The sequence below is a fragment of the Coregonus lavaretus genome (assembly GCF_964263955.1).
Source record: "Coregonus lavaretus genome assembly, chromosome: 34".
Lineage (NCBI taxonomy): Eukaryota > Metazoa > Chordata > Actinopteri > Salmoniformes > Salmonidae > Coregonus > Coregonus lavaretus.
The window spans coordinates 20622338-20636285 of record NC_140021.1 but is presented as its reverse complement, the minus strand read 5'-3'; the positions used below and the strand labels follow the sequence as shown (position 1 = coordinate 20636285).

The 13948-nt window shown below is 46.7% G+C and overlaps 1 protein-coding gene across 1 annotated transcript; it reads right to left on the bottom strand.

The window, feature by feature from the left end:
- Nucleotides 1–3764: 3764 nt before the first annotated feature.
- Nucleotides 3765–6492, bottom strand: fzd8a (frizzled class receptor 8a). Its single transcript, XM_084152222.1, has one exon. The coding sequence runs from the start codon at nt 6040–6042 to the stop codon at nt 4288–4290; it is 1755 nt and encodes a 584-aa protein (XP_084008348.1). The 5' UTR covers nt 6043–6492; the 3' UTR covers nt 3765–4287.
- Nucleotides 6493–13948: the final 7456 nt, after the last annotated feature.

Sequence of the window (13948 nt, the reverse complement as noted above, 5' to 3'; positions counted from 1 at the left end):
GGACCAACACTTTACATATATATATATGAACACTTAGCCCTACTGTCTGTTCACAGTTAGGCATTCCTCTGCAAGAAGGTATGACATGTATTCTCCATGTAGCATGTCTCCCCTCCTGAAGATCATAGTGGTCAGACTATAAACTGTCCTTTGAGGAAGAATGTCTGGGAAAGAGCTCAGTCCTTTAGATGAAAGGATAACTTTTCCTTTTGTGTGTGTGACAGTCAGTCACAGGGACCGAGGGAAGGGAGCGCTGTGTTCCTCCTTGCTGTGTGGGGGACAAGGGGGTTGCATGGGAACTCTTGAGAGGCAGGACCATTCTCCCTCTGCAGGGTCATTGTTGTCATGCTGACATGACATCTTTGTCACACGCAATAACAATTCTGCCTCTGCTGACACCTGTCCTTTAGTTAGAGAGGTACTGTAAGAACTAACTTCTTAATTGAACTGACGGACGGTCGGACCACTTGTCAAGTGGTCTTTTGAAGTTTAAATGGCTTAATTGAATCAGAGAGGATACTTTGAAGAAATGAGATGTCACAATGATAGAATTTCCTGTTTGGGAACACACCAACTGGGTGTGGCAGGTGGTAGAGTCAGGGGTAGGGGAAGCCTGTCATCTACTATTTTTCGAAGGACCATTTTCCTAAATCCTAAAGCAACTTTAATCCCAAGCCCAACTGTAAAAGTTTCTGTGACGTTTATATCCCTCGTGGTGTAACTCCAAAATCTGAGAGAACACAGACGTCGCTGAGCTCTTTATTTCTCAACATCTGTGTTTTAAACAGGCCTGTTGGGAATATGAGCATAAAACCAGTCAAGGGGTCATGAACCCTCCCATTCTATCTGAGCAAGTCACAGAGCACTAGGTCAGGGCATGCTCTATCCCGTAGATGTAGTCATACACTTGGATACACAGCTGTGGAGTCTATTTATTATGTTGTAAATTATGTAGTCTTTACTGTATATGGAAGGGATAGGGTGGCAGGTAGCCTAGCGGTTGAGAGCATTGGGACAGTAACCGAAAGGTTGCTGGTTCGAAAATCTGTCTGTGCCCTTGAGCAAGGCACTTAACCTTAATTGCTCTGGATAAGAGCGTCTGCTAAATGACTAAAAATGTTTACAAAATATCCAATTGAGTATTCAACAAAGCTGTGGTATAGTCACAGATCACTGTGTTTGGATATTAATCCAATACCTAATTACATTTGTGTCCCTTTACTCTTTTGTGATTTTCGCACACCACAACATGTTGATTGGGGTTGGTGACATATAGGCTGATTATAGCCAAGAGATCAATTTTGATTTCTGGCTAGCAAATGATCTGAGGTTGGTGTCAGAGTTGCTGTGTCCTCCATCCTCACTAAGGCTTTGTACTGATGTATAGGCCTATTCCACTCCACATCTCCCCTCCATGCATTAGGAGATGAAAAGGCTGTGTGTGTGCGTGCGTATGCCTGCGCTAGCGATCAATGGCGTTAATAAGCATAACCTAGCTCTCACCCTCTGCAGTCCTCTGTGTTGCTCCTTCATCAAACACTGTGATTAATATTTGATGGCCTAGCCATGTCAGAATGCATGCATCTCTTAACACATACGGCAGAGAGAGTAACAACAGAAAGGCTACGAATGCTTCGCTTCACTGCAGCCACTGATTAGGAAATCAGACAAGTCAATCGCTGCATTGCAATGGGAGGTTGTTTCCTGCCTTGCTGCACAAAGCTTTAGGATTCAAGATGAGTTCTTAATCTTTCATCTTGTTGTTGAGGATTTCACTCTGTTAATAGTTGATATTGGGTTGAAGGATAGGTTGGCTACCTGCTTCTCTGACTGATACATGGGAGGACATGGAGGGCATGCTATTAGTAGCTACAATGGCGATACATTGTAGGCTATTTGCCCATTATTCTGAGTTTATTTCCACAAAAAACACATGCATGCTGTAATAAATACAGATTTGAAATGGAATCAGGTAGCAATCCAATGTGTGAAGAAAAGTGAGTCCAGTGTGTGTGGGTCATAAGGCCTGAGTGGACAGCCATTTGGCCTTTTGGAGTCACTTCTGATTACGATGTGAAGCCCATCTTAATGACACTCCCAGGGAGTCCCAGGGTTCAGGTTTAACTTTCTTAGATAAAATCCCCAGATTTGGGTTACGATCCTCTTAAGAAACAGACGGATAATTACATCTTGTGACAATCAGCCAAGCCAGGGCTTGCCCCTTTGCCCAGAATGGCCCGCTTGGTCAATAGACAGAGGAAAGCAGATGCACAGCGTTCTTTTTACCACTAGGTGGGAGTATAAAATCATGTCTGTATCAACAAGGAGTGGTTTTTTAATTAAACCGTATAGACCTAAGTTATCTCTAAAGGATAAGTTTGGCCAATTTCATGTGTGTAAAGTTGATAGTAATACAAATTAATGATTGTTTCCTCAAAACGGATAGTTGAAGCTCCAGGTCAGAGCACAGATCCAGGTAAACGAAAACAAAGAGTGTTGTAAAGGAATACCTGGAATAGTATAAAGTAATCCTTCTTCCCCCACCCCCCATAAAAACAAAAATAATAATAATAATAATTTAAAAGGTGGTTGTCCCACTGGCTATAATAAGTTGAATGCACCAATTTGTAAGTCGCTCAGGATAAGAGCGTCTGCTAAATGATGTAAATGTAAATGTTATAACATTGGAATAACCGTGTTATAGTTATAGTCTTAGTTGTTAGTTAATAGGCCTATCTTCATTCCAGACATTCTTTTATGGTCACACCACATTTAGGTCCAGTGTTTTTACTCACACAAGGTAGCTTTAAAACACTCTCAATTGACATCTGTCCATTGCGTGGATCTTCATCCAAATAATGCTTAGCTGTGCCACAAAACATATAAGAGGCTTAGAGAAATACCTCAAATATCAGAGGATCACAGTCACATTTGACATTTTGGTTAAAAAATTAAGCACATTCTATGTGGGGTTATATTGTATCATCTTATGCCAATGCATTGGGGTTACTTGGACACACAGATACATTTGCTGCAAAAACGTCTGTCCCGGGGCGTCCTAAGATGTGACATGATGTGAACAGACCAGCTGTGGAGCATTCACTGCCATTTCAATATCACGTCAAAACCCTGCGGTCTCAATAATAGGCTACATAGAGAGTTGAGACAGATGTTTTGACTCAGCTTTATAAAATGTGAACAGTTACAGCTTCAGCAGCTCTGCTCTGACGAACCAAAGCAAGAGAGGAGCCCTACAGTTCTTTAATTCAATAACGACGTCCATCAAAGCAACAACGGTCGCGCAAATTGGACATTAGGGGATCATTGGTGCATCTGACGGACACTTCTAACTACATGTCACCTTTATTCTCTGCCATTAAAAAGAAAGATCAAAGTCTCCGACAGATTAAAAGAACCCGTTCCCTACATTTAAACTCTATTCAACTTGGTCCTCTTTTAGTCAATCAAGTAGCGGGTCTATGCAATCATGTGAAGAGTTTGAACCATTATGGAGAGGGGATGCTTCAACTCAACCGCTGCCTCTAATTACGAGGCCGATGGTTAAAAGGGTTCTCTTTGCTACTCAGATTCACAAAAGCATCTATTACAGCGGTCTTCAACATGGTGACTGACCGACCGCAAGGAACCACAAAGTACCGAGTACCAGTAGGGAGTGATTTGTAGCAGAATCAAAAAGCTTTAGAAAAGTTACACAGAAGTTTTACATTTATCAAAATGTTTATTTTTATTGTCAAAATAAAAGTCATATTTGCTTTTTCACAAAGAGACATCTTCTACACTTTATACAAATTTACAATAGCTTATACATTTTCTTTTATACAGAATTTACAAGTTTGTACATAACCATTATATAAATACATTTGTATAATTAAAAAACGACACGTATAATATTTGGGCGCTATTAAGGCTTAATTTAAACCATCTTTGATATTGTTCTGATTTGATTTACACAATTCTATCTGACTGGCACTATGTTAAGGTTATCAATCAGTTGTTATAGGGTTATGAACTAAATGTTTCTTTGCGTAAAAAGAAAGAAGACGTAATGCCCATGCGCCCAGAAACGTCAGTCTGCGCGTTCTATACATATGAATGGGTAGGAATTAACTCTTGTTAATGCCAGGTAGGCTACATTGTTTTAACCAGTTCTTCAGCAGTTCTTTTAACAAAGGCCATCAACACCTCGTTAAAATGCTAACTGGTATAAAAATAATGCTAGCCAAGCTACGGAACAATTAGCCCATTAGTCCATCCATGGGTTTCTTTTCAAACCTGTGACAATGGCATCTGCTTAGGGCAAGATACAGAGCTGGCAGTACCCGATCTCCAGGTTAGTCCTGTGCTCACGTCACTATACATTGAGCCACTCGTGCCTTTGCTACCCCAACAGCAGCGCGTGCAGAAGGTCCTCCATGATTCCACCGTCTTCCCCGACCATATCCACACGCCGGACGTGATGCCCACCAGAAGGCACATAAAGTACTTCAACATGAAGACAGCATAGTCCGGCTTGTTCAATTCATGCTCCAACAAACAGGAGCAGTTGTGGGTTATCTCCCAACTCTGTCTGTTGTGCTGCTCGTAGAAGTAACAGGCCACTATAATAGTGGCAGGTACGGTGTACAACACTGTAAATATCCCTATCCTTATCATCAACTTCTCCAGCTTGTCTGTTTTGGTGCCACCCTGTTTGATGACGCTGCGTATCCTGAACAGGGACACAAACCCGGCCAGGAGGAACATAGTGCCGATAAATAAATATATGACCAGGGGGGCCAACACAAACCCTCTCAGATTGTCCAAGTTTTGATTGCCAACGTAACAGATTCCAGCCACAGAGTCCCCGTCCACAGAACTGAGGGCCAAAACAGCAATAGATTTCATACTAGGGATAAGCCAAGCAGCCAGGTGAAAATATTGGGAGTAACTGGCTATGGCTTCGTTTCCCCATTTCATCCCAGCAGCCAGGAACCATGTCAAAGAGAGGATGACCCACCAGATAGAACTGGCCATGCCGAAGAAATAAATCAAAAGAAACACAACAGTACAGAGTGCAGGGCCAGTGGTCTCATAGTGAACGTGTTCCACGTCATACTCCCGGTTGCAGGCCACCCTTTCGTGTCCAGCGATTAGTCTGACGATATACCCGATGGAAACAAACATGTAACAGGCGGAGAGGAAAATAATGGGTCTCTCTGGGTACTTGAACCGCTCCATGTCTATGAGAAAAGTGGCAACAGTTGCGAACGTGGACACAAAACATAATACGGACCACAGACCTATCCAGAACGCCGTAAACGTTCTCTCGTCTTGAGTAAAATAGGGGTTATGGCAGGGCATGGCGCAGTTTAGAAGCTGTCCGGTCTTCACCCGGTTGTAGAGGTGATGCCGGTCAGTGTTTACCGGGACCATGGGCGAAAGACACTTGCACTGCGGCTCGCAGGGAGACACCGGGGGTTTATATTTACCGGGAACACCGGGTCGGTTATGTCCTTTGTTGTTTTTATTAGGGTTAAACACCTTACCCGGATAGTTGGTGGGCTTAGAAAGGACCGGTGAAACTGTGGTCGAGTGAGTCCTATTGTAGTCCATACATAACATCTCCGGATTGCCTTGAACTGGTAGCGAGTCACATTTCATTCTGTCTGGCCAGGGAAAACCATACTGTCTCATTAGAGGCGCACAGCCTGCCTTTGCTCTCTCGCAGACGCTCCGGCACGGTGGTAGTGGTTTCTTATAGTCCTCTAGGCAAATAGGAGTGTACATGCTGCAAAGAAAGAACTTGAGGTCCGGCGAGCACTGGATTTCAACCAGAGGCCAGAACTGGTGTACCTCCAAGCCCGCCTCGTCCTGGGTGTCGTGGTTGAATTGGTTGGGCATGTAGGTATAGTTGTAGCCGATCCCCTTGCACAGAGGCACGGCTATCTCTTGGCAGGTGATCTCTTTCGCCGTGGTGCCGCTGGATCTCGGTAAAATAGCAAGTGCAAGAAGCAGGTATATCCCCAACAGGTAGCACTCCATCCTTTATCGGATCCCTCTCCTCTGTTGATAAAACAGCGGTACAGTAGTCCTCCTCTGCTTGCCCCTTTCTCTTGCCAGAGCCAGCTCAGTCCAATTAGATTGTGTACAGTGAACCCATCTCGCTTACTCTTTTAGCACGGAGTTGCAAGCAATTTGCAAACCGTGTATACTTTCAGAGGAGGAGCGGGATGGGGAAATATAGCCTTCAGGCGAACAGGAGCAGTCAAGATGGCTGAGGACTGAGGAGAAGCGAGAGATGCAGAACAACCGGCTTTATTCCCTTGTAAAAAAAATAAAAAAAAGCGGTGCTATGGTTATCCTGTAGCTTATCCTCGATCAGCCTCTTGCCCCTCAATTGGTTCGCATACTCCGTTATTTTTTTTTATAGAAGTTTAACATTCGTGGCTACTGTCCCGAAACGCAGTGGCTACATTTGTTGTGTGTTTTGTATGTTCTATTGCCCATACAATTCGTGGTGCCACGGACGCCGCGTTGAGTACTTATATTGGAGACGTGAAGTCCTTCCCCCACGCTCGGTTGACTAATCAGACAGCAGGGGCGGGACTTTGGGGTAAGTCAATCAAGTTTTCTTAGAGCGTTTTGTTTAATAGCCTTAGTTTGTTTTTCAGTTACCTACGGTTATGTTTGACAAATTCCATTATAAATGAAATGGAGTGTTCGTGTAACACAACACGTAATAGTAGGTGATTATTGAATAGGCTTACCAGATGTAGAATAAAAACACCAGAATAATAATACAGTAATAACACATACCATTGATCACATTTATATAGGCTACTGTAATTTGTATGAAGCTAGAATGAAAAGTTGCCAGTAGCCACACTAGCGAAAATACACCTTTTATGCGCAAAGTATTTTCATTTAATACCTTTGTCCATTTCCTTTAAAAAAAAAAAAATCACTAGTGACACTGACAAAAATAACTGTGTTCAAAATATTTAAAATACCACTGCGACCCATAATGGAATGAGAGCTCCTTCTTCAGAAGGTTAATTTGTGCGTGATAGGGCTGCCCAGGGGGTTGTCTGTCTGTGAGAAAGGGATATTAATTAATTAATTGAGGTGCTGATGTTTTGTTTAGCACTTGTATAGGGCTCACGCAGGGGAGGTAATTGCGTGAACGCCAAGAACAAGCATCACAGTTTGTAAAACACTGGCAGAGTACAACGTGTCCCCTGCTTCCAACTAGTCCAGTCCAGTTTACTCTTTGTAAAGTGATGGTGTAGTTTGCTTAAATTAACTTACAGCCTACTGCAATAAACAATTACTACTTTGTTTCATGACAATTCCGTTTTTGACATAAGCTACCATGAATAGTGTCGAGCTTTGTTTAGGCAATACATTCATTAAGCATTATATGTTAATGTGATAAACAATGGATAAATCAATGTATTTTTACAAAACTTATTAAAGGTGTAATAATCTGTTTATAAATAGCCAATGGCTCGCCTGCCTTAGCCATATAGCCTACCCCTTGCACTGACCTTTAGTATCTATTAGTATGGAATGTTTGCAGAATTAAAAACAAAGCCTGTTAATGCAGAGTGGTTAAAGACTGACAACAGGTGTTTGGTTTCTGATTGGACCATTATGAAACAAACTAGCAGAGAGTGAGCAGATGACTATCAGCATCACTTACACTGTGATAGGGTATATTACTGTTGAACACATTAATTAACATGGAGATGGGGCCTATGTGTGTTCCCTCCGTCCACCAACTGGACCCTCACCAGGCTAGCCTATGATTTCATTCCAAATGGTACCCTATTCCCTTTATAGTGCACTACTTTTGACCAATGCCCTACAGGACCTGGCCAAAAGTAGTGCACTATATAGGGAATAGGATGCCATTTGGGACACAACCATATCTGCTGACTAAATCCAGAGTTGGGTTACTCACAGCTCCAGCATTCCAAGTTTGAAAGGGTAGAAATATGATTACTGCATCTGTTCAGAACTTAATTATTTTCAATTCACTGTTGAGACCCTCTCGGGTGGTGTGGTTGGTTTCCAAAGTGACACATGCTTCCCTTATTACTTTAGACTGCACTTCCCGCATTTGCGCTCAAAGACCCAGCGTAGTAGACCCAGCGTAGTAGACCCAGCGTAGTAGACCCAGCGTAGAAGACCCAGCTTAGCAGAGCCAGCGTAGCAGAGCAGAGCCCCTGTCTGAGGGGATACAGAAACCCTTCTGTTACCCAGATATGCAAACTCTGAATACATTTTTATGTAGCCTGCATTTGGCGCTAAATGTTTGATAAGCTATAAACAATATTAAAGCCATGTTAACTCCTTGTCAAGTTGCACATGTTGACCTACAACTAGAGTAATATTAAATACAACGTTTAATTACACAACATTGATCAAATGCGGTAACTTGTCGTGTTACGTGGTGTTTAACAAGAATGATGTAAGAAACAGTGTATTTTATCCTCCCATTATCATGTCCAAGAATAATGCGAGAGCTTGGGACTATAAGGTTCTATCTGCATTTTTGTCAAAATTGAGTTATTGATATAGCCTTGTTCTGTTCAATGTTCTCTACCTATATAGTACTCTAAATATCCCAATTCATGCTGTTAAGTTAAAATAACTGACATCATTCAAACCAATGAGGGTTCGGAACTTTAAAGCCAATTATCTCAGAATCATCTTTTTGCAGATGGAACCTTATAGTCCCAAGCACTCGAATTAACGATTTAAGCAGCAAATTGGTGGAGTTAAGGTTGAGTAGTATTGTGTTTGGGTTGGAGCCAGGTCTTTGTCATGTGAGGGAGCTTTCACATGCAGCAGACACACTAATCTAATAAAAGAACACACTTTAATTCATCAGTCTGCCTGTTTGTGTAGAGAGATGGGACCTATGTTGTTTAAAGACATAGTGTGACTGTGATTAGATCTGGTTTACTACATGAGATAAGAACAGTCTAAATGGGTGTTTATCATTGATTACGGTCAGAGTCAGGACGACACCAACCAGACGTGTGGTGTGTGTTGGAGGAGAGATATCCATTATTCTTCCACAAGTGCCAATAAACACCAATGATGGAGATGTGTGAAAACACACACACACACTATAACAATAAGGAGGGAGGGCATGGTTGAATAGGGGTGAGAGAATGATGGCAAGGTGTGAGGTGAGACAGTGTGTTGTTGCCACTGTACTCCGTCTGTTCCAACAACAGGTAATGATTCACTGTGTGGTAATGGGTTCAGTCCTGATTTCCAAGCCAGACTGAGACACAGAGTTCCTCAGTGTCAGGGAGCATGTGAAAATGGCCCTTATGAGACCTTGTCAACCAAAATACAATTTAACTCATTAAACTAATGAATGTGTTGACCCAAGCTGTTTTTTCTTCATGTTGAAAATAAGACTCTTTGTGTATGTGTTTGTGTGTGTGTGTACGTGTGTTTGTATGTGTGTGTGTGCATTGACTTAACCCAGAGATGGTGGGAAAGATACGGTAATACAACTTTATCTTGTAAAGGGCTAAGCACTCAGACAGAGAGATTTTAGCCCAATCTACCAAACACAATTCCAAGAACCTATATGGCATTTAGCAGACTAGTGCTAAACCAGCAGTGCTTGTTAAGTCTTAATTAGCTGTGTTTGCTCAGCCTCTCCTTTCTATAGAGATGGAGGAGGTGGCTGGAGGTCTCACTGTGCCCGGCCGTAGCCCCACTTGGAGACTCCCCATATGGGTCTGTGTGCTCAGGGGTTGGCCTGCTAATCAGTTTCAGGTGGAGCTTGGGGTGAGGCTGGGGTTGAGGCTTGTGGCTGGAGCTGGAGCTGGGGATGGGGGTGGGGTCTGAGGGCTTGGTGGCTGGGGGTGGTGGTAAGGTTGAGGCTGTGGCTGAGGCTGGGGGGAGGTTGAGGCGGGGAGTGGGGTGTAGAGTTAGGGAGTGGGTGTGTAGAGCTGTGGGGGAGCCTCCTCCCCTGTGGAACTCCGAGGTGTCAGAGTGTGTACCCTGTGAATTACCTCACCTTCGGCCCATTACCTTAACAAACATGGCCAACCCCTCGTCCCCTCCAATCAGTGTACTGCTGGGAAGAGACATGGGCAGGAAATCCTCCCTTAGCTACCTGTGTGTGTGTGTGTGTGTGTGTGTGTGTGTTCATTCACACAATGGGCCATTAAATGCTGCCAAGGGAACTTTGGTGCACAAATCAACAGGGTTCATTATTTACGACTATGTACTGTCAAAAATTGTTCAGGCAAGTAAACCAATTATGCTTAACAGAATATGTTTTTGGTATAATCTTGGAACCACCGTGCACTGTACGTTAATTGTAGCTTTGTGCTACATGACTATTCCGTTTCCATATGTATTCAGCGGTATGTGTCTGGCTGGTATGGGCTGCTATTTGACACCCATGTCAGATTTACCGCTCCTCTTGTAAAAGAGAATGCATCTTGTTCTTTCTTAGTGAGCCAAACAAGAGTTTCCTCCCTCCAGGAAACACACACACACATACTGTGAAAAGCTTTTTTAACCTGGTCCGTAATTTGAGAGGAGGCCTAGTTTGGCCGACACATAGCGAGCGAAGCTGCCTTACAGGTAAAGAGAGAGCAGATGGAGGGAACACTAACCTAGAGAACGCTATCCCATAATTACATTTCCTGGCCTCAATGCCATCATTATACCATAGCTAGACATTAGACATTCTGGAGGGTGATCTATGTTCTACCATAGCTGACCCCTGCCCTTTGTCTGGCTGTCCGGGTTACCTGCCTGGGTGTGTGATGTAGGATCTCCCCTTTGAAGGGCTGGGGTGGGCTGGACAACCAAATAACTTTCCTTTTTCGTATGCATGCCGTTTTTAGAATATTTTAAGTATTTCTCGCTCTCTCTCAATCACTCTCTCTCTCTCTTGAAATTAATTTTCCTCTGTCCTCCCTCTTTACAGTAGACAAGATAGTATAGTCACATGTCAGACAGAGTTTATGATGTCCTCCTGACCGTGATAGCAGGGTGGGACAGGTGTCCGTGTGTCACGCCCTGACTCTGGGGACTCGTATTTGTTGAGTCAGGGTGTGTATTTTCTGTGTGGTATGTTCTAGGTTGTATTTTCTAGGTTTAGATCTAGATCGTCTAGATCTATGTTGGCCGGTGTGGTTCTCAATCAGAGGCAGCTGTCGCTCATTGTCTCTGATTGGGGACAATACTTAGGTAGCCTATTGGCACTAGTGGGTTGTGGGATCTTGTTCCGGTTAAGGTGTGTTGTGTTGTGTTGTGTTGTGTTGTGTTGTGTTGTGTTGTGTTGCGTTGCGTTGCGTTGCCTTGCCTTGCCTTGCCTTGGACTTCACGTTTCGTTGGTTTGTTGTTTTGTCGGTTGTTTATTCATTTAAATAAACATGTATGCATATCACGCTGCGCCTTGGTCTGACCCGTCGATCAACGAACGAGGACCAAGCAGCGTGTTCAGGAGCAAACGCCGGGAATTCAACAGGAGGTTACATTAGTTGATGTCCTCCTCGGTTGGGGGAGAATTACGGAGGAGGAGGCCGTCCGTTACCGGAGGGCGATGAAGGAGGATGCCCAGGTAGGAGAGGAGAAACGGCGCCAACAGTGCCGACGACGGAGACCCAAGAGGCAACCCCAAGAAAATTTGTGGGGGGGCACACGGTGTGGACGACAAGGCAGCAGGAGGCCGTTAAAGGGCGGATCTGCTGGTTAGGAGAGGAGGCCACCATGTTACGGAGGCAATTGGTTCAGAGGGAGCAGGAGTTATTCGGTCAGAGGGAGGCGCTACGGGAGGCTATAAGGGAGAAGGAAAGTGTAGAGGCACGGCGAGAGGAGCTGGTTAGGCAGCAGAAGGAGCGGGGGTTAATAAAGGAACCCAGTCCCGCTCCTCGCACCAAGCAAGTGGTGCGTGTCGCCAGTCCGGTCCGGCCCGTTCCTGCTTCCCGCACTAAGCCAGTGGTGCGTGTTCCCAGTACGGCCCGACCCGTTCCTGCCCCTCGCACCAAGCCAGTGGTGCGCGTCGCCAGTCCGGCCTGTCCTGTTCCTGCTTCCCGCACTAAGCCAGTGGTGCGTGTTCCCAGTACGGCCCGGCCTGTTCCTGCCCCTCGCACCAAGCCAGTGGTGCGCATCGCCAGCCCGGCCTGTTCCTGCCCCTCGCACCAAACCAGTGGTGCGCGTCGCCAGCCCGGCCTGTTCCTGCCCCTCGCACCAAACCAGTGGTGCGCGTCGCCAGCCCGGTCCGGCCTGTTCCTGTCCCTCGCACCAAGCTAGTGGTGCGCGTCGCCAGCCCGGCCCGGCCTGTTCCTGCCCCTCGCACCAAGCCAGTGGTGTGCGTCGCCAGCCCGGCCCGGCCTGTTCCTGCTCCCCGCACCAGGCCAGTGGTGCGCGTCGCCAGTCCGGTACGGCCCGTTCCTGCTCCCCGCACCAAGCCAGTGGTGCGCGTCGCCAGCCCGATCCGGCCGTTCCTGCCCCTCGCACCAAGCCAGTGGTGCGCGTCGCCAGCCCGGCCCAGCCTGTTCCAGCCCCTCGCACCAAGCCAGTGGTGCGCGTCGCCAGCCCGGCCCGGCCTGTTCCTGCCCCTCGCACCAAGCCAGTGGTGCGCGTCGCCAGCCCGGTCTGGCCTGTTCTTGTCCCTCGCACCAAGCCAGTGGTGCGCGTCGCCAGCCCGACCCGGCCTGTTCCTGCCCCTCGCACCAAGCCAGTGGTGCGCGTCGCCAGCCCGGCCCGGCCTGTTCCTGCCCCTCGCACCAAGCCAGTGGTGCGTGTGTCCAGTCCGGCATGGCCCGTGCCTGTTCCACCGGTGCCTGGTCTGGCACCAGTCAGCTGCTCCACTCCGGAGCCAGAGCAGTCCGCTCCACCGGTGCCCAGTTCAGCTCCGGTCAGCTGCTCCACTCCGGAGCCAGAGCAATCCGCTTCACCGGGGTCCAGTCCAGCTCCGGTCAGCGGCTCCACTCCGGAGCCAGAGCAGTCCGCTCCACCGGTGCCCAGTCCAGCTCCGGTCAGCGGCTCCAGTCCGGAGCCTGTGCAGTCCGCTCCACCGGTGCCAGGTCCAGCTCCGGTCAGCGGCTCCAGTCCAGACCCAGACGTCAGCCCCTCTCCAGGTTCGGGGTCTCCCACACCAGGGTCCAGACAGGGCTTGGTACTTCGTGGGAGGAAGGAGAGGGGAAGCAGCGCGCCGAGGTCCAGACCAGACCAGGGGCGCAACAGGAAGGCGGAGAGTAAGTGGTCGTCACGCCCTGAGCCGGATCCGCCTCCGAGGCGGAATGCCCACCCGGCCCCTACCCCGTTATGTTTATGTTGCGCGGTCGGAGTCCGCACCTTTGGGGGGGGGGGGGGGGGGTACTGTCACGCCCTGACTCTGGAGACTCGTATTTGTTGAGTCAGGGTGTGTATTTTCTGTGTGGTATGTTCTAGGTTGTATTTTCTAGGTTTAGATCTAGATCGTCTAGATCTATGTTGGCCGGTGTGGTTCCCAATCAGAGGCAGCTGTCGCTCGTTGTCTCTGATTGGGGACCATACTTAGGTAGCCTATTGGCACTAGGGGGTTGTGGGATCTTGTTCCGGTTAAGGTATGTTGTGTTGTGTTGTGTTGCCTTGGACTTCATGTTTCGTTGGTTTGTTGTTTTGTCGGTTGTTTATTCATTTAAATAAACATGTATGCATATCACGCTGCGCCTTGGTCTGACCCGTCGATCAACGAACGTGACACCGTGTAGGTTGCTCAGTAGACACCACCTTTACCTGTGTGTCTCAAAGTGTCAAAGGTCGCTGCTGACTAATTTGATTGACAGGTGCTTTTGTCTCTCTGTCTCTCTCTCCCCCCTATCCTGTTAAGAACCTGAGGATGATATCCGGACCTCTCTCTCACTGTTTCCTGTCCCAAATGTTTGTTAATGGACTGAGCAAAACCGTTCACAGC

Coding starts and splice junctions, on each gene's coding strand:
- fzd8a (XM_084152222.1), bottom strand. CDS start 6,042: ATGGAGTGCTACCTGTTGGGGATATACCTGCTTCTTGCACTTGCTATT.